The sequence below is a fragment of the Amblyraja radiata genome, chromosome 27 (genome assembly GCF_010909765.2).
Source record: "Amblyraja radiata isolate CabotCenter1 chromosome 27, sAmbRad1.1.pri, whole genome shotgun sequence".
Classification (NCBI taxonomy): domain Eukaryota; kingdom Metazoa; phylum Chordata; class Chondrichthyes; order Rajiformes; family Rajidae; genus Amblyraja; species Amblyraja radiata.
In genome coordinates, this window is record NC_045982.1 from 4,672,938 (window position 1) to 4,699,412 (window position 26,475).

At 41.7% G+C, this 26,475-nt stretch overlaps 1 protein-coding gene across 4 annotated transcripts; it reads left to right on the forward strand.

The window, feature by feature from the left end:
- The first annotated feature begins 1,057 nt into the window (after positions 1-1,057).
- Positions 1,058-17,663, forward strand: srsf4 (serine and arginine rich splicing factor 4). Of its 4 annotated transcripts, none has more exons than XM_033044939.1 (6): positions 1,058-1,246; positions 8,832-8,974; positions 9,905-10,017; positions 13,361-13,575; positions 15,138-15,212; positions 16,341-17,663. In XM_033044939.1, the coding sequence occupies exons 1-6, from the start codon at positions 1,140-1,142 to the stop codon at positions 17,176-17,178; spliced, it is 1,491 nt and encodes a 496-aa protein (XP_032900830.1). In that variant the 5' UTR covers positions 1,058-1,139; the 3' UTR covers positions 17,179-17,663. The 4 variants fall into 4 exon arrangements, with proteins under 4 accessions (XP_032900830.1, XP_032900831.1, XP_032900829.1 ...); XM_033044940.1 differs by having other exon boundaries at positions 15,141-15,212; XM_033044938.1 differs by having other exon boundaries at positions 1,059-1,246; positions 15,123-15,212.
- The last annotated feature ends 8,812 nt before the right edge of the window (positions 17,664-26,475 follow it).

Sequence of the window (26,475 nt, forward strand, 5' to 3'; positions counted from 1 at the left end):
GTGAATCTCAGTCTGAAGTGTCTCGACCCAAAACGTCACCCATTCCTTCTCTCCAGAGATGCTGCCTGTCCCGCTGAGTTACTCCAGCATTTTGCGTCTATCTTCAGTGCAAACCAGCATCTGCAGTTCCTTCCTACACACCAAGTTTATTTAAGGTACACAAAATTGCTGGGGAAACTCAGCGGGTGCAGCAGCATCTATGGAGCGAAGGAAATAGGCGACGTTTCGGGCCGAAACCCTTCTTCAGACTACTCCACCAAGTTTATTTGTCTGGTTCTTTGCAAAGATCTTAGAATAAAGGGGCAGCCATTTAAGACAGAGGTGAGAAAAAACTTTTTCACCCAGAGGGTTGTGAATTTGTGGAATTCCCTGCCACAGAGGGCAGTGGAGGCCAAGTTACTGGATGGATTTAAGAGAGAGTTAGATAGAACTCTAGAGGCTAGTGGAATCTTGGTTTCTTGGTCCTCCAAAATATTCCAAATGGAATTTAAACTGGAGGTGGTGAAGGGAGGGCTTAAGCCAGAAAGGGTTATTGGGAAGAAAGAGCTACTTTAAATGTAGTTGCATCTGGTTGGGTAACTATAGTTGGGTGGAGATTATTCCATGCTTTAATTGTGCGGGGGAAGAACGAATTGCTGTACACATCTGTCTTTGAATCAAGGGATATGGGAAGAAGGCAGGCACGGGTTATTGATTGGGGACGATCAGCCATGATCACATTGAATGGTGGTGCTAGCTCGAAGGGCCGAATGGCCTCCTCCTGCACCTATTGTCTATTGTCTGTGATCTTTAAGCTAGTCTGGTCACGTGCCTGGAGCGACGTGCTGACGCCGGGGAGGGTCGACGCCTGACGCACGACGCCGGGGAGGGTCGACGCCTGACGCACGACGCCGGGGAGGGTCGACGCCTGACGCACGACGCCGGGGAGGGTCGACGCCTGACGCACGACGCCGGGGAGGGGCGACGCCTGACGCACGACGCCGGGGAGGGGCGACGCCTGACGCACGACGCCGGGGAGGGGCGACGCCTGACGCACGACGCCGGGGAGGGGCGACGCCTGACGCACGACGCCGAGCGGGCGGGCTGCAGCGACGGTGACTTTGGAACCGCGGACAGCGGCGGCGGTGAGCGAGTGAGAGATGCCGCGGGTGTACATCGGCAGGCTCAGCTACCAGGCCCGGGAGCGCGACGTGGAGCGCTTCTTCAAGGGCTACGGGAAGATCCTGGAGGTGGACATAAAGAACGGGTGAGTCCGGTCGCAGAGAGGCGGGGAAAATGGCGACCACACGGCGGGCGGGCGCCCCTCACTCACCCCCTCTCTCCCTCCCTCTGGGACCCCTTCTGCTACAAACCCCCCACCCCACCCGGCATCAAACCGGCTCTGCTCACTGTATCTGTGGCCGGACAGGCGGGCGGGGACTGCGGCGCCGAGTTACCGTTCTCTCCCCGGCTCTCTCTTTGTTAGCGGCGCGGGGAGGAGACGTGCGCGCCAAGCCCCGAGGACCGCCACCGCGCATGCGTGCGGAGCCGGCGATCTGCCAGCGCGCACGCGCGGTCCCGCAGACACAGACTACCAAGAGTGTTTTATACATTGTGCCAGAGAGAACAATGAAATTTTTACTTGCAGCGGCAGCACAACAGAACAATATCTAAACACAATACACTGTAAACAATATAATAAACGAAAGAGAAAAAAAAGTTAAGTGTGTGTGTGTATATACACATGCAAATACATACATATATATACAATACAATACAATGAACTTTATTTTTCCGTTAGGAACTTTGCGTTTCTGCAGCCATACAACAAGAAGAAACAATTTTACAAGACACACAACCAACTCAATTCACACAGACATCCATCACAGTGAATCTCTTCCTCACTGTGATGGAAGGCAAAGTCTTGTCTCTCCCCTGCTCTCCATCCTCTCCCGATGTTAAAGCCCTCGGCGGGCGATGGCAAGTCCCGTGGCCGTTAAAGCCGCGCCGGGCGATGTCAGGCCCCGCTCCAGGTCTTTTTCAGCTCCGCAACTCGGGCGGGAAAAGCTGCCGCCACGGGAGCTCCGAACAGCGGTCTCCCACCAGGGACCCGCGAGCTTCCGATGTCACCATCCACAGGCCTGCAGCTGGAGCCTCCGAAGTCTGGTCACAGCCGCGTGCCACCACAGCTCCCCACGCTCCGAGGCCGGCCAGCCCCATGATGGTAAGTCCGCAGGCTCTGGAGCCTCCAGGTCGTTCCGGCTGGAGGCCGCTCCACGGTGCTAGGTCCCAACGACAACGGCGACCCGACAGGGAAAAGTTCGGGTCTCCCTTGCAGGGAAGAGATTAAAAGTTTCTCCCACCCCCCGCCCCCCACATATACACAGTTAAAAACAATATAAAATCCACAACAACACAGGCCATATATACACACATACATACACATAAAAAACAAACAATAATAATGCTGGAGTGACAGCGGTATGAATATTGATTTCTCCAACTTCAAGTAATCCCTACATTCCCTCTCCATCCATCCCCCATCTGACGCACCAGCTTCAAAGTCGTCTTGTTGAATCTCATTGTAACTTGTTCTCACCTAGCAAACAGCTAGCAAGGGCCTGTTTCCTTTATCATCGTTAGTTTTTGCATATCTTTCATTCATTTGGTCTATATCTCTACATCACAGTCTATATCTCTTGTTTCCCTCTCCCCTGACTCAGTCTGAGGAAGGATCTCAACCCGAGGAGTCACCTATTTCTTCAGAGTTGCTGTCTGATCCGCTGAATTACTCCAGCTTTTTAAGTCCACCCAGAGGCATGAATATTGATTTTTCTAACTTCAAGTAACCCAGTTTTACCTCTCTCTCTATCCCTCCCCCACCCATGTTCTCTGACTAGTTTCACTGACTCTCAGTCTGAAGATGGGTCTTGACCTGAAATGTCACCCTTTCCTTCTCTCCAGAGACGCTGCCTGTCACTATCACATCTGCCTACACCACCACCCCAGGCAGCATGTTCCAGGTACCCATCGCTTTCTGTAAAGGAAAAAAAAAACTTGTCCTGTGCATCTCCTTAAAATTTGCCCCTTTCACCTTAAAGTTATGCTCACAATTCTCTGATTCCCTCAAGAAAGTACTTTCTGTATCCGCATTATTGTAATTATTTATTTTAACATTTTATTAACAATTGTGATTCAAGCTGCACTTTATAAAAATTATTCCAGTTTGGTGTGGTGTTGCCATGCTGACCCTAATTTACTCATCTACACATTTACAAACATTTGATAACCTTCTGTGCCTTGGTGATTCAAATGCTTATCTAGATACGTGATATGGTGTGAAAGTATCAGCTTCCATTGTCCATTCAGGCTGTGCATTTCAGGTTGTAACCATCCTCTGGGTGAAAATATTCTTCCCAGATCCTCTCTGAAGCTCTTACCTTAAACCCATGTCCTTTGCTATAGGAAGAAGTGTGCTACTGTCTTCCCTGTCCGTGCTCCACATAATTTTGTATATGTCGTCTATTCTCATAATTGAAAAAGCTCCATCTGAGGAAACGTCCCTCATTCCTTCTCTCCAGAGATGCTGCCTGTTGCGCTGAGTTACTCAAGCATTTTGTGTCTATTTTTTACTTAAACCAGCATCTGCAGTTCCTGCACATCTTGATGCATCTCATCTGCATGTTTCTCGTGCAATCATGTGCTTTCTATAGTGTAGTGATCAGAATGGCTCACAATATCCAAGTTATGGCATTACTGATATTTTATAAAACTTACCATAACCACTTTTCTATTTTCTGGCTAACAAAAGCTAGTTTTCCAAATGCTTCCTTCCCTGGTACTTATGCGGCACTTTTAGAAAGTCTTGGATTTTCATTAAAAAAAAGATGCAGGAAACGCAAATCAGTACATGGTTTTCCTTAGATTCAATGCTGTCAGTCTAATGCATTCTGTGTACAAAGCACCAGTGCCACTCGTGGTCTTTTTGAACAATGTACCCAATAAGTGTTTGGGAGGTTATTACAATGGATTCAGTCCTTTCATCTAAAGACTGAATGTCTAATGGCAAATGGACCTCAGTCTTTCCCCACAATGCCTTTCCATTCTCTGCCATACTTCAGTGCATCCTTTAGCATGTGCCCCTGGAATGTGCCGGTTGGCAACATTCGCTCCCAGGCATTGGAAAACCAAATTAAGGATAGACCAGAGTCCCTCTTCCACAGTACTTACTCCCCACGTGCTACCAGTCATCTTACATTTTGGCTGGATTGAATTCTATTTGCCCATTTAATCAATTGATCAGTATCTGTAATCTGAGATGAATCTCATTATTAACACCACAGCGGCGGCTGGGGCAGCGGCCTCGGCGCAGAGGGAGAATAAGAAGGGAAGAGACAAAGACTTAAGACTTTTGCCTTCCACCACAGTGAGGAGGTGCCTGGTGAACTCACTGTGGTGGATGTTAATTTGTGTTTATTGTGTGTTTTGTCATTTTTACTATATGTAGGACTGCAAGGCAACAAAATGACAATAAAGGCTACTTGTTACTTACTTGTTACTTGTTACTAAAAAGAAGTGGAGCTGTGAGACTAAAACTTGTCCATTAGAAGAGAGTATGTCACTTCATGTAAAGCCTAAAATCCATCTTTGGAACTGTACATCATAATTCTGCTGATTCCTTTTTTTACTGTTTCCTTCCCATCTCTTGATTTTTTTTTAAATTACTGGTATGACAGTCTTCATTCTGATGTTGATTATGCTGAATACTAGAATAATGGCTACAAATATTTTTGTGCTATATTCGTAGACGGAGATGTCGGTAGTATGGATTGAGTACTTTTTTATTAGTATTATTTTTTTATCATATTTCTTACAATATTGAAGCTATACAAGCATTACATTTAGCTAATTGAATCTATGTCTGCTCCCGCAATAATTTTCTCTATTGCATTTCCACTCATGTTTCCCTTTAATCGAATCTCCCCCTCATGCTCATCTGCATAGAGGGAGTACAGAGAAGGTTCACCAGACTGATTCCTGGGATGACAGGACTTTCATATGAAGAAAGACTGGATAGACTCGGCTTGTACACGCTAGAATTTAGAAGATTGAGGGGGGGATCTTATAGAAACTTACAAAATTCTTAAGGGGTTGGACAGGCTAGATGCAGGAAGATTATTCCCGATGTTGGGGAAGTCCAGAACTAGGGGTCACAGTTTAAGGATAAGAGGGAAGTCTTTTAGGACCGAGATGAGAAAATCATTTTTTACACAGAGAATGGTGAATCTGTGGAATTCTCTGCCACAGAAGGTAGTTGAGGCCAGTTCATTGGCTATATTTAAGAGGGAGTTAGATGTGGCCCTTGTGGCTAAAGGGATCAGGGGGTATAGAGAGAAGGCAGGGATGGGATACTGAGTTGGATGATCAGCCATGATCATATCGAATGGCAGTGCAGGCTCGAAGGGCCGAATGGCCTACTCCTGCACCTATTTTCTATGTTTCTTTGATTCTTTTTACCATATAATTACATTTTGGGTAATTTACATAGTTCATTTAGACTTGTATGTCTTTGGGATCTGCGAGGAAACCAGCCAGCCAGGGGGAAACCTGCAGAGTCATAGTGAATATGCAAACTACAGGCCCAGCACCTGAGGTTGGGATTGAACCTAGGTTGCTACACCTGTGAGGCAGCAATCCAAATGCTTAATTTAATTATAGACACCTCTCTGTCTAATTATTTATGATGAGCTATTATTTTGGCTTCCTAGCCGTCACTTTTTGTAAATCTGTTTAAACATATTGAAATACATTCTTAGGGATCAAGACGAAATTATGTGTAGTCAGACAGGGGAGAATCTGTGAGTGAAGATATTTAGCACTTTTAAGACCATGTATGAATATGAAGTATTGGGAAGATTGAGACATTATCTTCAGTCCCTGCCACTAATTCTATACCCTATCCACCAACTTCATCCCTCTCCCCAGTAAGCATCTGACGTTGAAACAGGCAGATTGTGACGTTGGTAACTTTTTTAACCTGAGCTGAGCTTTGAACTTTAACTATGCTGTCTCTAAAACCAGCTATTTCCATGTCTAAAAGATCCTCACTCCAGGTTTTCTGCTCATGCCCTTTATTCACGGGCTTGGTTCCCTCTTAACCTGAGTAACCTATTAATAATTCACGAAATTACGAAGTGGCGTAGCTGGTAGACCTGCTGCCTCACAGCACCACAGACCCAGTTTCAATCCTGACCTCGGCTGCTGTCTGTGTGGAGTTCACACATTCTCCCTGTGGCTGCATGGGTTTCCTCTGGGTGCTCCGTATCCCGAAACATGTGGGTTTGTAGATTATTTGGCTTCTGTAAATTAGCCTGAGTGTGTTGGGAGTGGATGAGAAAGTTGGACTATTGTGAATGGTTGATTGATGGTCAGTCTGGACTTGGTGAGCCAACGGACATCTCTATACTAAAATACTCTTGACCATTCTCCCTCGTTCTCTTCTTTAAGTACTTGAGGCCATCTAGACCATGCTGCTCTGATCTAATATGTGCCACTATTATTTCAGTCTGCATTGGCTCTTGGTTAAGCATTGCCCAAGTTTAAGTCCTTGTTTTCAAATTCCTGCGAGCCTTCACCCGTCCAAGTGTCTAATCTCATTCAGCCTGAAGTCCTTTGAAATGTCTATTACTTTGGTTTTGCTCTCATGAATATACCTGATTTCAAACATGCATACTTTCAACGGCCATGCCTTTGAACTGCCAAGGCCCTAAGATCTGAAATTTCTTCCCTAAACCTCACTACCTACTCTTATTCTTTCCTACTTCTATGCTCTACTTTATTTGTCCTCCTGATATTCCCTAGTTTGACTGTCAGGAACTCTTATGGAAAAAATGGCTAATTTTAGTGCACAAAATAAGCTAAATAATTGTTGTCGTTTACTGCTTATGGCAGTTGGAGAATTTGACTACCTTTCTGTTTGTGAATCTAATTTAATTAACTTATACTTCAAGGTGACCAGAAAATTATTTTAATTAGGAAACAATCCTTTTGCTTTGCTGGAAAACAAGCTTTTAAACAAGGATTCACAACAACTTTTTTCACCAGTTATTTCATTTATTAGATCAGTAAAAGCAGAATTGCAAAATATATCAGTGTTGCCATAAGTTTTACCTATCTTAATAACAAAACATGCAAAGCAAAGATTCATAAAAACACTGTACTTTTTACATTGGAATCACCTTTAAACTTTATCCTTGTGATGAACACGAGAATAAAAGGGGCAGGAGTACCTAGCTCTTCAATCCTGCTCTATCATTCAATATGATTATGGTTGATTTATACAAGGCCTCAGCTCTTATGTACCAGTTCCCCAGAACCTTGAATTCTCCATCTTTTAAACATTTATCTATCTCCCCTTTAAACACTTCAAAGTATGCAGTCTTCAAAACCACCTGGAGTATAGAATTCCAGAGGTTTATCTACCTTTGCAAGAAATTCTACACACCTCCATTTTTAATTACCATCCCTGTTTGTTGTAACTATATCCTCTTGTTCAAGATTCTTCCACTAGCAACAGTTACTGGCTTAATGCCCTCAGAGGGTCTTGCGTTTCAATAGTGTCATCTCTCATTTAAACTCCAAAGAATCTACAGCTTCCACGCTATTGACGAGAAAATTTGTTAATCATGATTTACCATGCATAAAATTACAATGAATCCATTTGATTATCTTAAGTTTTACAAAATGAAAGTGTATTGCTTTGAGTGAGGACTCCACAATCTTGGTAACCGCAGTTAAGACAGCATGCTTATAGTTTCCTGCTTTTTATCGTCCTCTCTTTGTGAGCAGGTGAGTTACATTTGCAATTTTCCAATCCATTGGTATTTCCCTGGAATCCAGTGGGTTTTGAAAAACTTCAACCAATGGCTCTAAACTCTACACTCATCAGTATGGAAACGGGCTCTTTGGCCCAACAAATCCACACTGATCACCAATTGTCCATTTACATTAATCCTGCATTAGTCTTATTTTATTCTCCCCTTATTCTCTTCAACTGCCTCCCAGCTCTACAAGCTGTGCCTTGGCGCGGTCCTCTGCAGTGACCTCCCTTATAACCCTGGGGTGCTGGCCATTAGGTCCTTTATAAGTATCTTTGGGTAAATTTTGTTGACCGTCTGAATACAGCTGAGGAGAATGAAAAACGTGAAATACTGTTTTCACATTTCTGGCCTTTCTTGGCCTGACCTGAGCAGCAACCCCGGCACAATAACAGTCCTATACACATGAGGAACAATTTACACTTATACCAAGCCAATTAACCTACACACCTGTATGTCTTTGGAGAGTGGGAGGAAACTGAAGGTCTCGGAGAAACCCCACGCTGTCATGGGGATAACGTACAAACTCGGTACAGACAGGATCCGTATTCGGGATTGAACCCGGGTCTCCGGCGCTGGAAGGCAACAACTCTATTGCTGCGCCACTCGACCATGTAACTACACCTGTTTCCATTACATTTAATGTCACCTTGCATTATCTATTTCCTTTGTGAAATACAGTTCTAATTTTAGTTAGAAGTTAGCCTAACTATTTCACATGGGCTCATTTGTGTAATAAAGTAAACAGGAATTTCAAGCAGTACAGTTAAGTGATTTTTAATAACCAATGAGCCCACCGCAGATTAAATCTTAGACAACGCTTTTGTTACAATTACCTTGGACGTTCTCGGCAGATGTGTGCGTACCCTTTCCTTTCTGCTGTTTAATTGATAGATTTAAGATTTACAATCTTTATTTGCTGAGCTTCTTGGGTCCATTATACATGCTTGTAAAAAAAGTATTTTGCCTTTGTAGGTATGGCTTTGTGGAGTTTGATGATCCTCGTGATGCAGATGATGCAGTTTATGAACTTAATGGTAAAGAACTTTGTGGAGAAAGAGTAATCGTTGAACATGCTAGAGGCCCTCGAAGGGATGGTGGTTACAGCTCTCAACGCAGTAAGCACGTTACTTTATTGGTCAAGACTTGAAAATATTTAATGTAAAACTTGTAAAAATCATTTTACTAAATATGAATTCATCACATAGAATAAATTTGCCGCAATTTACATTTGTAATGAAGAATTTGCACATTTAAAAAATGTTTCTTTGTAATTTATATTTAAAACGTCTATACCCTAATGTTCATTATTTGACTAAATTTTTGTTGTTATTGTAATAACTCATTTTTAAATTATAATTGATTCAATGTTTTCATTGTGATTGTTGATACCATAGTCTTAACAAAGACCTCAATGTTTTAATTAAAAGAGTCCTTTGAGGCTAAGATGACTGCCTGTTCCATATGCTGGCCTTGGGTTTCCTTTCCATGAGTGGCTCTAAGACCTAAGACCATTGACCTTTGGCTGACCTTAAGGAAGCCATGTGACGACTGCTACTCTTGCCATTAGACCTGGGTGGTGAGGACCCCAAGGGTTAGAGGCAGATGTGATAAAACTGAAAATAGGTGCCTGAAATCTTTTTCATGTCAAATATTCTGAAAACCATATTTCACCGTAAGTATAGCTGGTAACTGGTTTAGTGGTTTGGTTATTTTTATCAAATCATTATCATTTTCATATAATTTATTGTGCATGCTTTTGTAATTTTTTTGCTTTATTAAATTACATTAAATATCTAAAAGTTAAATTGATTTTGTAATCTTTAATTATCTAAAGTTTTAATTTTTGAAATAATTTATACGGATAAAATGTAGTGTTAATTTTAGTGTGGGGTGCTACAGTTTAAATTGCTGGGATGAGTTATTAATATTGTAGTTGTCCTGTTTTTAAATGTTATCATTGTAACCTATATTTAATGGTGCATTCAAAGAAAAGGTAAGTGCACTAACTAAAATGTTATTGTTGTGTCTACCTGTCACCTTTAAAGGTGGTTATGGTTATAGAAGATCTGGAAGAGACAGATATGGACCTCCAACTCGTACAGAATATAGACTTATTGTGGAAAATTTATCTAGTCGTTGCAGCTGGCAAGACTTGAAGGTTTGTGATGTATCTTGTGTGACCGTGAAAGATTTGTCACTAAGTATATTTTGTGAAGAACCCTGTTCGAGGAAGGTTGCTCTCAAATCTTCCTTATTTAATATGGATTTGAATACATAGTAGTAAACAAAGGAAATATTCTGCAAGAATTTAGTTGTACATGATTAGAATACCTATTTTACATGACACTTAACTTTAAAGTTTGTATAGTCTCAGAAGCTATGACCTAAGTGCTCAAAGTTCAAAAATGGAACCTGTCTATGTGGTTAATTTCTTCATTATAAAAGGTAGAATGCTGACATGATTGTATATGGTGATTTCATGAAAGGTCACTGGAGCGTAGATCCGCACCCACGTGACCGAAGTTTTTAACTGGGGGACAAGCGTCACTTCCGGTACATGTTAGTGAATGGGAAAACACGCACTTTCACACCCATTAAAAACATCGAAAACGGCCCGTTTTTGAGCTGCAATTTACTGTACTAGTCGGGGTGACCGTGAGGCACAGCTACCTAAATTTACAGTCCAAAAAAAAGATAGAAACTAAGGTAAATTCAAGAGGGAGCTGAAGGTGTCAAAACAGCGGAAGTGCTAGCGGACATTTGTCGTGGAGATTTAAAGATCCAAAATATCGGGAATTATCGCGTTTGCTCGCTGCATTTCATCAAAAGTAAGGCATTATTGACTTTTTATCTTTATTCATTTGTTATATGAAAAGTATTAAAAGTTTAAAATCCGTCAGTAAAATTTTCAAAATCGCCCATGGTTCTCAGGTGGGTTTTAACATGATTGGGCACCCACTGTGAGCAGGATAGACAATGTGCACAAGAACGCCATGCACGTGCAACAAGAAGAGTATTAAAGAAGATTTGGTTGCAGCTCAAGCATCTATAGCTCTGCAAGTTGATGGCGTTCTTGTGCACATTGTCTATCCTGCTCACAGTGGGTGCCCAATCAGGATTGTTGACATCATTCCATGCTGCAGGCTTGTCTGTTATTAGATTATAAATAAATAAATAAGTAGTTTGGGTGATTGTGCAGGCTTTAAACAAGAAACATTGAGAAATATATTTTGGCAAATAATAAAATGTCCTGCTTTTGTCCAACTAACAGCTGACAGCTTGCATCTCAGTAAAATTTATTTCAAAACGCATTGATAGTTTACGATTATTTAAATGGTAAATGGAGCTTCAGAAGCGTTTTCATTTTGCATGTTAAAACCCACCTGAGAACCATGGGCAATTTTGCAATTTTACTGACGGATTTTTAACTTTTAATACTTTTCATATAACAAATGAATAAAGATAAAAAGTCAATAATGCCTTACTTTTGATGAAATGCAGCGAGCAAACGCGATAATTCCCGATATTTTGGATCTTTAAATCTCCACGACAAATGTCCGCTAGCACTTCCGCTGTTTTGACACCTTCAGCTCCCTCTTGAATTTACCTTAGTTTCTATCTTTTTTTTGGACTGTAAATTTAGGTAGCTGTGCCTCACGGTCACCCCAACTAGTACAGTAAATTGCAGCTCAAAAACTGGCCGTTTTCGATGTTTTTAACGGGTGTGATAGTGCGTGTTTTCCCATTCACTAACATGTACCGGAAGTGACGCTTGTCCCCCAGTTAAAATTTTCGGTCACGTGGGTGCGGATCTACGCTCCAGTGACCTTTCGTGAAATCACCCTATACACAAATAGTGTGCAGTAATTTATCTTCTGTAATTGGGGCCTGTTGAACATAAATATCCAAGTCCGAATCCCAGTTTCCGCGTTATCTGATTTAAACATTGGTGACACAAGTAGGTATTACAATTGGTGTCAACACTTAGTGATAGGTAGGGAACAACTATGTGGATCTTTCTCCTGACTACACTCCTTAAAATGTGCATCTTTGTGAAAATCAGGTGAAGTCTGGCTCAAATTTGGCTGTGACAGCTCCTCTCACCATCAAGGCTCAGATGAAGAATGGCCCATTGTGGGATATTAGAGAGTGACCAATTTCTTGAATGTTGCCCAGCAAATATTAATGTTATTTGAAGAGGATGACAAGGTGACTGGATTTAAAAATAAATATGGATATTAAAGGTGGCTTTTAAACATTCCCTATAAATTGTTCTTTATAAATAATTTACACAGTAATTGATTACAATACACCAATTAATGATTTGTATAGTAGTTTGTTCTCCTGATATTTAAATACAATTTTGGATTCAAACACGTTTCTGGGACTTGAGGGTAGAATTTAGGTTAATAGTTATTACTGTACAAATACTGAGTAATGTTTGAAAGGTTTAATAAACATTAATAATATGGACACTAACATGATAGTTACACTAGATCTAAGGAGGTTGAAGGGTGGCAAAAATGGAAATTGTAGTACCCAAAAATATTTTTATTTGTTCTCGGGATGTTGGTGACGCTTTCAGGACCTCACTTATTGCCCATTCCTAGTTGCCTTGAGGTGGTGATGGTTGACTGCCTTCTTGAACCACTGCAATCCTTGTGGTGATGGTGCCATAAAAGTAGACAGTGGAACATCAGGTGGATTTCCTTTTCAAAGGTAAAGTGTCTGCATAAGAACCAATGGAATAGAATGTAAGGTTGAAGTTTAGAAACAGGAATGATGATGGTCACAAATAAATTAACCACTTAAAATATTGAACGTGGCAGATAAAATTTGTTTGGGTCATTTTTGTTTATATATTGATCAACTGTTCTACCTGGGGTGATAGCAGTTGCAGGAGGGAGAAAGGCAGTCAGCAAGACTACTATCTGACGCAATACAAGTTGTTAGTGCTGATAAATCTGCCGGGGTGGGGGTGGGGGGAGGGCGTATGATTTGGTCCACTCGTGATATAATACCCTGCTTCCAGTGAGCAACATGAAGTGTTAAAAACACAAGCATTAAAGAAAATCTGGAGGAATGGCAGTGCCCTGGCATTTAATTTTTAGTCGACCTCATGTTCGGAAATTGGTGTAACAAGCATTCACATAGCAAGTTGCATTTGCTTTAAGCTTGTTATCCAAAGAATTAAGCCTAATGATTAGTTCTGTGCACATGTGATTTCTCAATGTTTTTGCGTTCGAACAAAACGTTTTTGCAAAGATTAGTAATTAGTTATGTAGACATTATGTGAAAGGGCTTAGAAGGCTAGTTTAAGAATAATTTGGCATTATCTTTGTGGCTAGCTAGAATTTATAATCATTGCATACAGTATGTTCAGCCGATTTGCTTAAAGGGTTCAGTTTTATTCAACGTTTCCTTACTTTACTGCTCAATGAAAGATAGAAATAAAAGGTAAAGGAAGAAAATGTAATGAGATTTATACTGTACTTTTGTAGGATTATATGCGTCAAGCAGGTGAAGTAACATATGCAGATGCACATAAAGGAAGAAAGAATGAAGGTGTCATTGAATTTAAGTCTTACTCTGATATGAAAAGAGCTCTTGACAAACTGGATGGGACCGAGGTTAATGGCAGGAGAATCAGCTTGGTTGAAGATAGGCCATCGTCACGACGAAGACGCTCTTACTCCAGGAGCCGTAGCCGCTCAAGGTATTTGAAAATAGTCATCGAAAATTGGGGTGCAGTTTTGATTGGGATGTTGTTTTGCGTAATTCAGCACCATTTCATCACTTGCCATTGTCATTGCCTAAGCCTAACTGATACTGAAAGAACATTGCTTCCTGAATTACTCCAATGGTCTTCCCCCTCAGATTCCCATAAACCCGAGCTCCTAAAGAACTTAGGTAGACAAAAGTGCTGGAGAAACTCAGCGGGTGCAGCAGCATCTATGGAGCGAAGGAAATAGGCAACGTTTCGGCACGAAACGTTGCCTATTTCCTTCGCTCCATAGATGCTGCTGCACCCGCTGAGTTTCTCCAGCACTTTTGTCTACCTTCGATTTTCCAGCATCTGCAGTTCCTTCTTAAGCTCCTAAAGAACTTTGCTTGCTTTGTTTTAATTTGTTCTGTTCACAGGCTGAACTATGTTTGGTGTTCATCTACTGGTGCCTCAAATTTTAAATTTACTCTCACTTGCATGACTTTATTCAGCCCTACAACTGTTCAAGGATTCTGCATTACTTCAATTTTGGTCTTTGAGCATCCCCTTTACCAATGACAGATACCTGTAAGCCCTGGAATCCCTTTCCAAAATCCCTTGTCGTTTTAAGGACCATTCTTTGATCAAGCCACGTATGCTACCAGTTCCTGGCGTGGTTTGATGTTGATTTCTAGATGATTACACATTTGCGAAATGCCTTGCAGGTCGTACCTGGGTAACGAATCAGTTCTGTTTTTACAGACATTCATGTCGATTTTTGTCCATGTCAGAAAATACACAACAATCACTCCATGGTAACCATACTGCCACAGTATTGTAACGAATGTCATCAAAAGCACAATACTGATAATGAAAAACAATTATTAAAAATGGAGAGGGAGAGAGGTAGCAATTTCTGACATTCGTGGGAATGATTGTACATCGGACTTTTCAACGTAATGATATCATTGGTGCTTGTCCGTATGTAGGGGTGTCCACAAACCGAGTGTTCATAATCCGGGGACATTAAAGTTACAACGCAAATTGCTGGAGCAACTTGGCGGCTCAGGTAGCATTTACGGAAGGAATGGTTAGGCAACATTTTGGGTCGGGAGCCTTCCTCAGGCTCCTCAGGCTCCTGACCCAAAGTGTTGGCTATTCCTTCCTTCCACTGATGCTGCCTGACCTGTTGAGTTACTCCAGCACTTTGTGTTTAACTTAAGATTCCAGCATCTGTAGTTCCTTATGCTGACATTAAAGATACTATATAAATAATGTGAACATTATTCTATAGTGCTTGTTCACCTGTGATTTCTCCCTGCCCATACATTGGATAAGTCTATCACTCCTGTTAACTCATTCTAATTTCTGAACTTTTCTTTATATGCCCTCCAAATATTTTAGCCACCCCATTTTGTTTAATCTCGGGCTGGTGTCAATTTTTATCAAATAATTGTGCTGTACAGAAATATTCATTCATTCATGTAATTTCTTGTTATTGAAAAGTTCATGTTAGTAGTATCTGGTTCTTTCTTTCATGGCCTTTTAAAACTATCTAGGTCTCGTTCTCAAAGCAGAAATCGTTCACACTCTCATAACAAGAGTCGAAGCCACAGCGGAAGCAGTAAAAGTAGCAGATCCCGATCACGGTGTGTATACAGTACCAACTTAGTTTTCAAAATGTCCTTATGCATTGTGACAGCATGTTGATTCCAGTATTGTTTTTTGATGATCCATTGCTTGAAGTTGAAAGACCTAGTCTAAATATTTATTTCACAGGTAAAGGGATGAATATTGCTATTAATATTGAATAAAATTATTGTGTGGAAAGTCAAATTAGGCTATGGGCCAAGGAGCTTTTCCGTTCAAGTTCGTGACCCAACTCACGGAACTACCTGAATTTTTTACATATTGTGTAAAAATATTATATAAATCATACCGGAAACTCGTCAAGACCAAAACCTGCACAATTTTTTTAAATATGAGAAAACCCTCAAATTTTCCGAGGAGTAATCGCCCAATCAATGCACGTTTGACATTGAGGTCGGACGCAAATTGACCAATCCCGTGCTTTGTTTTAAATCATGGCTACTCCTAATTACATCAAAACTATAACAGGGTTTCCAAGGAATAAAGGTAATGCTAACCTTGCTGATCATTTTGTTTTTCAATTGATTTATCTTTATAAAGTTATGATGTCAACTGTTGAATAAAAATGATAAGTAACAAATGTAGAGCTAGGGTTAGGATTAGGGTCAGTCACTCGGTCAGTCAGTCCGTCAATCAGTCAGTCTGTCGGTCGGGCTTGTCGGTAGGCCAATGGATGCTGTGGAGGATCAGTTGGGCCATCGGGCTGCCGGTGGGTGGTGAGAGTTGGGCGTGCCTCCGTGGGTTTGCGATGGTCGGTCGGGCTTGCCGGCATCCGGTGGTGGTGAAAGTGGGCCGGGCCCTCTGGTGGGTTGTGCGAGCGGCGGTCGGGCGGGCCTCTGGTGGGTTGGGCGAGCGGTCGTTCGGGCCGGGCCTCTGGTGGGTTGTGCGAGCGCGGTCGGGCTTGGCCCGGGCCCTCTGGTGGGTTAGTGGCGGCGTCGGTCGGGCTTGCTGGGCCTCCGGGGGTGGTGAGAGTTGGGCCTGGCTGAGTGGTAAACCAAGAATTGAATGGGAAAGAATTGAAATGTATTCTGATGTTATGCTGCAACGGCAGATATGTCCTGTTTAGATCTCTACTTTCACACTAGTCAATTTGTCTTTGACTGAGAACAAATGTTTAATCTTTTCAGCTCTTGGTACGTCACTCTCGGAGCAAAAGCGAAGCAGAAGCAAAAGTCGCGAAGTGTGAGCAAGAACAAATCCAAGAGCAGGAGCAGAAGTAAAGAGAAGAAAATCAGAGCAAGTAGTAGGAGTGGAAGTGAGGAGAAGAGTAAGAGCAGGAGCCGGAGTGCAGAACAGGTTAAAGTCAACGATGCAACAGAGAAAACTGAGACCAGAAATGAAAATGGGGAGAAGGAGAGGAGTGTTAGTAAAGAAAAGAGTAGAAGTCTGAGTAAGAGTAAAGATGGAGAAAAAACTGGCAGCAGAAGTAGAAGCAAAGAGAAGGGTAAAAGTAGGAGCAGGAGTAAAGACAAGAGTAAGAGCAGAAGTCGCAGCAAGAGCAGGGAGAAGAGAAAGGGAAGGAAAAGGAGCAGAAGTGAGAGTAGAAGCCGGAGCAGGAGTCGGAGTAAAAATGAGAAGAACAAGAGACGTAGCAAACGTGAAAGCAAGACCAAGCGTAATAGTAAGAGCAGGAAAACAAAAGGTGACAAAGAACAATCTAGATCTAGGTCGAGATCAGAATCAAAGGAAAAGGAGGAAGAGACCAGAAAACCAAGTGTTGAAAAGGAAACTAAGGGTGAAGGTGAAGAAGTGGATGGGGATTTGGACATTAATGAACAGACAAAGCCAAGACTTGCATCTCGTTCTAGGTCAAGGTCAAGGTCCAGATCAAAGGGCAGATCTAAATCTCGTTCCAGGTCTAAATCGATTTCCAAAACCGAAGCACGTTCAAAGTCCTGTTCGCCTGCTCGCTCTGCGTCAAGATCAGTGTCACGCTCTAGGTCCCGGTCACGCTCAAAATCTTAAATTTCCACTCTATTCATTTTCTATGAAAACATTAACGGATCTTTTTTCAGGCAGGTCTGTCGTCTGCTCTACCACAAATAATACAAACCATAGGCACTGATTACGCTGTACATTTTTCAAAATAGACAAAATGTATTTAGTGCTAAATTAAGATTTTATGGAGGGCCTGTACTGTCAGAAGGATTCTTAGGTAGGTATACTGTGTGCAGAGCAAAGATGCCCACCACTGCTGGTGTTGTTGGATATGTACAATGAAGTCTTAAGTTACATTCATTTGTATTGATCATTTAAATAATACATTTCTGATGTTGTGGACTTCCTAGCCAAAACATAGCAGATTGTAAAGTCTTGCCAATACAGTGTAATCAAAATGTAGAGATTTGCTCCCTCCCTCTGTTGTGAGGGATAGCTCTTGCCTGTTTTTTTTTTCCAGCAGGATAATATGCTTTTTTTTGTTTGGTTCAATAAAGTGCAAATAAATGTCTGACTGGAGGGTTTTATTGGCACGATTTATTTGTTATTGAGGGTTGCTTCATTAAGAGATTACAATTTGAATATATTATTGAAATTACAATGAATATATTATTGAAACACTTGGAAGGGCAATGTGATGATGAATTCTAAATGCCGGATAGGTACAAATATTGTGAATTCTGAATTGTTCATCCTTTATTTGTTGCTCTTTGGGATTTAATGTAATTTATTTAAAGCAGGCATTTATTAAAGTCAGCATTCATTTTATAAAAGGGAATTCATATTCTAGCAAATCTGCCAGAATTATTTGAGGTGATAATCAGAGTGGAGGCCCTTGATCTTTGTCACATTATTTTCTCCTTATGCATAGTGATTATCACCTTTTTTCCCTAAAAAAACATCTACACCAGTGGTAATTTGCAGTCGGCAATTAACATGCCAGTCTATTTTTGGGGTGTGGACAACATGCAAAATGTATCTAAATTACTTGTGAATTATGTCATTAGTTTATTGTCACGTATACCGAGGTACAGTGAAAAGCTTTTGTGTGGCGTGCTAACCAGTCAGCAGAAAGACAATCCATGATTACAATCGAGCCATCCACAGTGTACAGTGTACAGATACATGAATATCATGAATAACATTTAGTGCAAGATAAAGCTAGTTGCGTCCGATCAAAGATAGTCCGAGAGCTTCCAATGAGCTTCCAATGAGTGTTAATAGTTGTTAATAGGATGGTATAGTAGCCTGATAATAATGTAATGGGCTGGTTCTGTGCTGGTGTACAAAATCAATGCATCAGAATTTAAAGCATTTGTTTAAAACGAATGCAGTTATCAATCTGCAATCCATTTACCAAACATGGTTTATTTCAATGTGCGATTCTGTGCCATATGTAAAAGATGGACAGGAATTCCCACTTAATACACAGACAACATAATTCTTCAATTAACACAGAAGTTTAAAGAGGTTTGGTATGTCACAGAACAAATGTATAGCGTGCTGAAGAAAGTATTTCAACTTGCTGGATCATATGGCAATTTGAAAGCGCAGGAACGTAAGAGGCCACAGAGTGGTGGATTCAGCCCGGTCTATCACAGGTGCAGCTGTCCCCACCATCGAAAACATCTACGTGAGGCGTTGCCTCAAGAAGACAGCATCCATCATCAAGGATCTCCACCATTTGGGCCATGCCCTCTTATTGCTACCACCATCAGGTATATATACAGATGTCTGAAGTCTAATGCCGTCACGTTTTGGAACAGCTGGTGTCCTACAACAGCACGTTTTTGAACCAAACCGCACAGCTCCAATCCCACCGTACAACTGAATACTATGGACCTCTTACATGTTTTTCTAGACATAAAGAACAGCAAGTGCAGATTTACCACAAAAAAAAATACAGTCCTGCAGCAATTCAGTGGGTCGGGCAGCATCTCTGGAGAATATGGATAGGTTTTGAGTCAGGACCCTTTATACTGATTGTAGTGGAGGGAGAAAGCTGGAAGATAAGTGACAGATGGACACAGGTGAAGGGAAGGAGTTTAATTGGCAAATGGTTGGACAATGGCCATAGATGAAAAGACAAAAGTGTGAGATAAAGGATCAAAAAGGCGTGAAATATGAAGGACAATAAGGGGAAGGGAGAAATGGATGCGCATCCAGGTGAGGCACAGAAAAAGGGGAGGGGCGGAGTTGTTCCCTAAAATTGGAGAATTCATTGTTACTACTGTAAGCAGAAGATAGACACAAAAAAGCTGGTGTAACTCAGCGGGACAGGCAGCACCCTGAAGTGAAGGAGTGGATGATGTTTCAGGCCGAGACCCTTCTTCAGTATGACGTTTTGAGGTTGAGACCCTTCAGACTAAAGGAGGGTCTTGGCCCGAAACGTCACCCATTCCTTCTCTCCAGAGATGTTGCCTGTCCCGCTGTTACACCAGCTTTTTGTGTCTATCTTCGGTTTAAACCAGCATTTGCAGTTCCTTCCTACACGTTTCATACTGTAAGCAAGTGGAATATTTTTTTCTAATTGTGTTTCGTAGTAGTCTTATACTGTAGAGTAGGACTGATTATGAAACATTGCTGGACACAATGACCCACATTATTTGATTAGTACAGGTGTCAGGGTTTATGGGCGAAGGCAGGAGAATTGGGTTGGGAGGGAGAGATAGACCAGCCGTGATTGAATGGCGGAGTTGACTTGATGGGCCGAATGGCCTAATTTGCTCCTAGAACATATGAACTTATTACCACAGCTGAAGCAGTCGACTTAGCTTCTGTATTTAGTTTAATAATAATAATAATGGATGGGATTTATATAGCGCCTTTCTAATACTCAAGGCGCTTTACATCGCATTATTCATTCACTCCTCAATCACACTCGGTGGTGGTAAGCTACTTCTGTAGCCACAGCTGCCCTGGGGCAGACTGACGGAAGCGTGGCTGCCAATCTGCGCCTACGGCCCCTCCGACCACCACCAATCACTCACACACATTCACACACAGGCAGAGGTGGGTGAAGTGCCTTGCCCAAGGACACAACAACAGTATGCACTCCAAGCGGGATTCGAACCAGCTACCTTCCGGTCGCCAGCCGAACACTTAGCCCATTGTGCCATCTGTCGTCCCAAATCCCAAGTTTAGAGATGCAGCGTGGAAAAAAGGCCCTTTGGCCCTGTGCCGACCAGCGACTCCCATACACTAGCACTATCCACAAACTTGGGAATATTTACAATTGTTACCAAAGCCAATTAGCCTACAAACATGTACATCTTTGGAGTGTGGGAGGGAACCTGAGCAACCAGAGGAGACCTATGTGGTCACAGGGAGAATGTACAAACTGTACAAACAGCACCCATAGTCAGGATCGAACCCGGGTCTCTAGGCTGTAAGGCGGTAACTACTTCTGTGCCACCGTGCCATATTCGATGCTCGCTCCCCACTGTCATCTTTCTGACCGAAATGCAGTTTAGTTTATTATCAAGTGTATCGAGGTACAGTGAAAAGCTTTTGTTGTGTGCTATCCAGTCAGCAGAAAGACAATACATAGTTACAATTGAGCCATTTACAGTGTATAATGTACCTGATAAGGGGATACAGCCATGTGCTGCAATATTTCCATTCTACAATCCCTCTGTTGCCCTCTATCCCTACATTCATTTCTCCACTATATCCAAACACTTATTTGTTTTACATTTTATGCAGTTGTATAATAACATTTCCGGTGAGCCCTGTGACTTTAAAGCAGTGGGAAATATCCAAGCAATCTGGGTGCAAGCCTACCCCTGTCCCCTTTAGTGTTCTGAATCCAGCTCACATTCTGGACTCGTGAGTGAGGTAAATGAGTGATCATCAGGATTCCCAAACAATTCATTATGGGACAGAATTTTGATTGATGCCAAATCTGTCTTGGCATTGTTCTGCGGGGTGATACATTAATCTTTACGTGTTGCATCCGAGTGGAAAAAGCCATTCATGTGAAGACAATTCTGAATCACATTAAACCATGTGCATTTCTAAAGGGGCTTTAATTCTAATACAATTTTTTTTTCACGTCACAGCAAGTCAACATTCTTGAAAATGTCAGGTGCACCCAGTCAATGCTGGATGGTTTTATATTTTACTATCGTATTTTAAAGCAGCAATGGCAAAAAATGTAGTTAGTTCCCTTCCAGATGGAATGCATTATTTTTCCCTTTTTTATACTTAGGTATTTTGTAGAATAACTTTTCAGTTACAGGGTTTGAAACGTAATTTCAACTGATTTCCTGAAGTCGTTTTAACAAAGAAGATTATATTAATTTGATGGTAGCAGGGCAGAATAATATATGGATATAACAATATGAGAGCAGATATTATTGAAAGGCAATTTATAATCTTAATTCTTGGGGTGAGCAAGAAAAGGAGGGGAGGAACAAAAGCAGTAACTGGCAAGTACAGAGTCATTATTATGGAAATTCAATACGGCTCCATTTTGTCATTGATTAAGCAAGGTCTGTGGATTCCAGGAATAGAACTATTTCGGAGCCAGGGAAAATTAGTTACATCCAAAATGAAATTAATGAGTCTAAAATATGAGCAAAAGATTATGGATAAAGGGGAATAAATTTGATCACCGAGTCATTAGCTCTATAGCAAAATTAACCATTGTAAAATCACGGACTTGCAATACACTTAAGATTGTTATTTGCTCGTAATTCAGTTCCTCAATCCGATAAGTGGAGCAGGATTCAATTGTACAGTAAGAACTAATTTATTTCTCATACTTTGTATTTCCCATAAGGTAGAAGGTACAGGAGCCTGAGATCTGCAACATTCAGGTTCAGGAACAGCTTCTTCTCCACAGCCATCAAACTATTAAACTCAACTCAACTAAAAATCTGAACTTTAATAGCCTATTGCACTTTATATGCTTATTTATGTGTGTATATATATATTCAATGGTATATGGAAACACTGATCTGTTCTGTATTTATTTATGCCTACCATATTCTGTTGTGCTGAAGCAAAGGAAGAATGTCATTGTCCTATCTGGGACACATGACAAAAACTCTCTTGAATCTCTCTTGAATCTCTTGAACATAACATGTCTTTTGGTCTTTGAATCTATCCAGCTCTCAGAGCATTCCCATCAATTCCATTCTGCAATTATAGATCTTAGAGAGGTGTATAAGATCATGAGGGGGGTAGAGGCTTTTACCAAGAGTAGGGGAATCGAGAACCAGAGGCCTTCATAACAAGAGGAGTTGAGTATAGGAGTAAAGAGGTCGTTCTGCAGTTGTATAGGGCCCTAGTGAGACCACACCTGGAGTATTGTGTGCAGTTTTGGTCCCCTAATTTGAGGAGGGACATTTTTGCTTTTGAGGGAGTGCAGCGTAGGTAGTGAGTAGAAAGTATACCTAATCTATATAATCCCCAGATACATGGATAGGCGACGTTTCGTGTTGGGACACTTCTCGACCCAAAATGTCGCCTATCCATGTTCTCCAGAGATGCTATCTGACCTCCTAAGTTACTCCAGCACTTTGTCTTATTTTTTGTAAACTAGCATCTGCATTTCCTTGTGCATCCCCAGGTACAGGGCTAAAAGAACAAACATTCAAAGATGTTCTTTTCAAACCATGGATCTTTCATTGCAGCTGTTATTACTTTTTTAAGAAGGATTTAAATTTTAAGCTTTGGTCTTATCCATTTCTCTGGGAATGGCCTGTAACATGTCATTCATTTCAGGATGAAATATTTGTGAGTGTGTACATTTCATATGCTGCAGTATGATATTTCAGTTGTGAATTATGAAAAATATGACCTTTGAAATTTATTAACAAAGAAAATTAATTGGATAAAACCTTAAATGCATCTTTTGATTTAATGAAAAAGGGTGACTTATTAAATTAGGAAATAATTGTAATTAAAGCAAAATGGATTGCAGCAGACATTATTGAAAGACAATTAATAAATATTTTTTTGTGAGGATAAGAAATGGAAAAATGGAACATAAGCCATAATTGTGAATAAAAAATAGAGCCCACATTAAAGAACTTCAATACAAAGTTAGGTTAGAGCAATGTGTAGGAAGGAACTGCAGATGCTGGTTTAACTCAGTGGGTCAGACAGTATCTCTGGAGAAAAGGAATGGGTGACGTTTCGGGTCGAGACCCTTCTTCAGACTGAGAGTCAGGGGAAAGGGAAACAAGAGAGATGGCGATATGGAGAGATGTAGAACAAATGAATGAAAGTTATGCAAAAAAGTAACGATGATAAAAGAGACAGAACATTGTTAGCTGTGGGCTGGGTGAAAATGAGTTACAGATAATGAGACTCAACAAGACGACTTTGAAGCCAGTACCTGTGGACACAGATCTTTAATACCACTGCTGGATATTAGTTTTGACCCAGGTTCTTTGCTCTAATCAGTGCTCCCAGCCATTTCTTAGTGTCATGCAGTGTGAAATGAAATGGCTAAAAACAGACTGCTGTGATGTTAGGGACCTTAAAAGGAAACTAATTTGGATCATCTCAATGGCACTTAGCTGAACATGGTTGTGAATGCTTTATCTTTAGTACTTACACGCTGAGAATGTTATACATAGTTTAAGAAAATCTATATTCAGCACTCAGCAGACCAGGCAGCATCTGTGGAAAGATACCTGTATAAACAAGTGTTTCTGAGCATCTCAACCTGAAATGTTAAATCTGTTTCTCTATCAGTTAATGATACAAGACAATTATGTTTTTTTGTTTACAATTATTGTATATTGATCCCTTCTGCATTTTACCTCAGTCACCCATCGATGTCCTACAGAGATGCCGCCTGGCCCACTATGTTACTCCAGCACTTTGTGTGTTTTTTTGGTAAGCCGGCATCTGCAGTTCCTCGTGTCTCCAAGTTATTCAGCTGCCGGGTATTTATCTCTGTAGTGGAACTGTGTTGTGGAATAGTGCATGTTGCATTTCATCATACTGTATATTCTTGAGACGTAAGAAACTGCAGATGCTGTAACCTGAGCAAAAACAAAGTGCTGGAGGAACTCAGTGGGTCAGGCTGCATCTTTGGAGACAATGGACAGGTGATGTTTCAGGTGGGGACCATTCTTCAGAATGCTCGAGTAAGCTGGAAAAGAGAGGTGAGGGGAAGATAAAGCCTGGCGAGTGATAGGTGGATACAGATGAGGGGGATTTGTTTGGCAGATGGCTGGAATAAGTGACAAAGACAAGAGATGGAAAGCAGGCAAAAGGGTGTCCTATAAGGAAAGAGGAAGAGAGGCTCTGTCCATCAAGGACTGCTGGATCTGCTAACAATTTTAACACCTTTCTCACTCCCAGACCGAGCTTTCTGTCCTTGTCCTCCTCCATTGCACAAACTGGAGGAACAGCGCCTCATATTCCACTTGGGTAGGTTACACCAACACTAGGAACATTGAATACTCCAATTTCAAGTAATAATCCCCCTCCCATCCCCCCTGTCCTGTAACCTCTTGCCCACCCCTACAGTGGTGCATACCCCATTCTCCAACCATCTAACCCCACCCCACCCTCCGTCACCCGCTGCTTTCCCCTCCTTTGTATCCTTATACCCCCTCTTCCTCCTCTCCCATCCTCATGTCCCCCCCCTCTGGCCTTACACTTCATTCCTCTTCTTCTCTCCTTAACTGACATCCTTTTATCTCCTTATCACCTCTAGCCTTAGTCACATCGGCTAGTCACCTATATCCACCTATTGTGTGTGTGAGAAGGGTCTCGACCCAAAACTTCACCTTTTCCTTATCTCCAGAGATGCTGCCTGACCTTACCGATGGCTGTTCGTACTGGATTTGGAGTGTGTTTTTGTTGTACATTTGACCTTGTACTAATGGACACTGCAGTGAAGTTATTCCTTCTTTAAAAAATAAAATGTTAAGTATCCATAATAACCAGAATTTAAGAAAGTAATGGACTCCAGATGCCAGTATCCAGATCCATAACATTTGGTGGGCAAGACCTTCCCACCCAAACCACCCCCTCCCCGGGTACTTTCCCCTGCAACCGCAGGAGATGCAACACCTGTCCCTTTACCTCCCCCCTCAACTCCATCCAAGGACCCCAACAGCCTTTTCAGGCAAGGCAGAGGTTCACTTGCACCTCCTCCAACCTCATCTACTGTATCCGCAGTTCCAGATGTCAACTTCTGTACATCGGTGAGAACAAGCGTAGGCTCGGCAATCGTTTCCCTGAACACCTCCGCTCAGTCCGCCTAAACCTACCTGATCTCCCGGTTGCTCAGCACTTTAACTCCCCCTCCCATTCCCAATCTGACCTTTCTGTCCTGGGCCTCCTCCATTGTCAGAGTGAAGCCCAGCGCAAATTGGAGAAACAGCACCTCATATTTCACTTGGGTAGTTTACACCCCAACGGTATGAACATTGACTTCTCTAACTACAAATAGCCTTCGCTTTCCCTCTCCCTCCATCACCTTCCCCTTCCCAGTTCTCCCACCAGTCTCCAACAACATTCTATCACTGTCCCACCCACTCCCCTGACATCAGTCTGAAGAAGGGCCTAGACATGAAACGTCACCCATTCCTTCTCTCCAGAGATGCTGCCTGTCCCGCTGAGTTACTCCAGCATCTTGTGTCTACATTTGTAGGTAATCTATACAATTGATTTCTCATATGGACATATAAACAAATTATTCACCATCACAGCAGATCAATTTCATATAATGGCTTTAGTCAAAAAGAAAAAAATCTAATTAAATCTCACTGCCTGAAGTTTTGAAGTCGATGATTTCTTCTGTTCTCTCCTCTCTCACTCCTTGTCTAAATTTGTTATTATTACCATTGAATAAACCCGAGCATCTGCAATTTAATATGATTAAAAACAATTTTAAATAGTGGAGACACCACAAGAACCAAAGCAGCACGGTGGCACAGCGGTAGTGTTGCTGCCTTGCAGCGCCAGCGATCCGGGTCAGATCCTGACTACGGGTGCTGTCTCTACGGAGTTTGTACGTTCTCCGCGTGACCTGCGTGGGTTTTCTCTGGGAACTCCGGTTTTCCCCCACACTGCAAAGGCGTACAGGTTTGTAGATTAATTGGTGAAATTGTAAGTTGTCCCTAGTGGGTGTAGGATAGTGTTAGTATGCGGGGATCGCTGGTCAGCGCGAACTTAGTGGGCTGAAGGGTCTGTATCTCTAAACTATCTCTAATCTAAACCAAGTTTAATAATACGGAATGCACATTTTGAGTTATTTATGATTGAATTGGTATTTCTTTGGCTGTCTATACAAGATTGCCATCCTCATTGCATAGTCGCCTGCAATAATGATTAAACTTGAGGAATTATATA

What these genes read in the sequence shown, in the direction of transcription:
- srsf4 (XM_033044938.1), top strand. Translation starts at nt 1,140, where the DNA reads ATGCCGCGGGTGTACATCGGCAGGCTCAGCTACCAGGCCCGGGAGCGC. An exon ending in TGGTTACAGCTCTCAACGCA is followed by an intron (nt 8,975 to 9,904) that starts GTAAGCACGTTA and finishes TCACCTTTAAAG; the next exon opens with GTGGTTATGGTTATAGAAGA. An exon ending in AGGAGCCGTAGCCGCTCAAG is followed by an intron (nt 13,576 to 15,122) that starts GTATTTGAAAAT and finishes AAAACTATCTAG; the next exon opens with GTCTCGTTCTCAAAGCAGAA.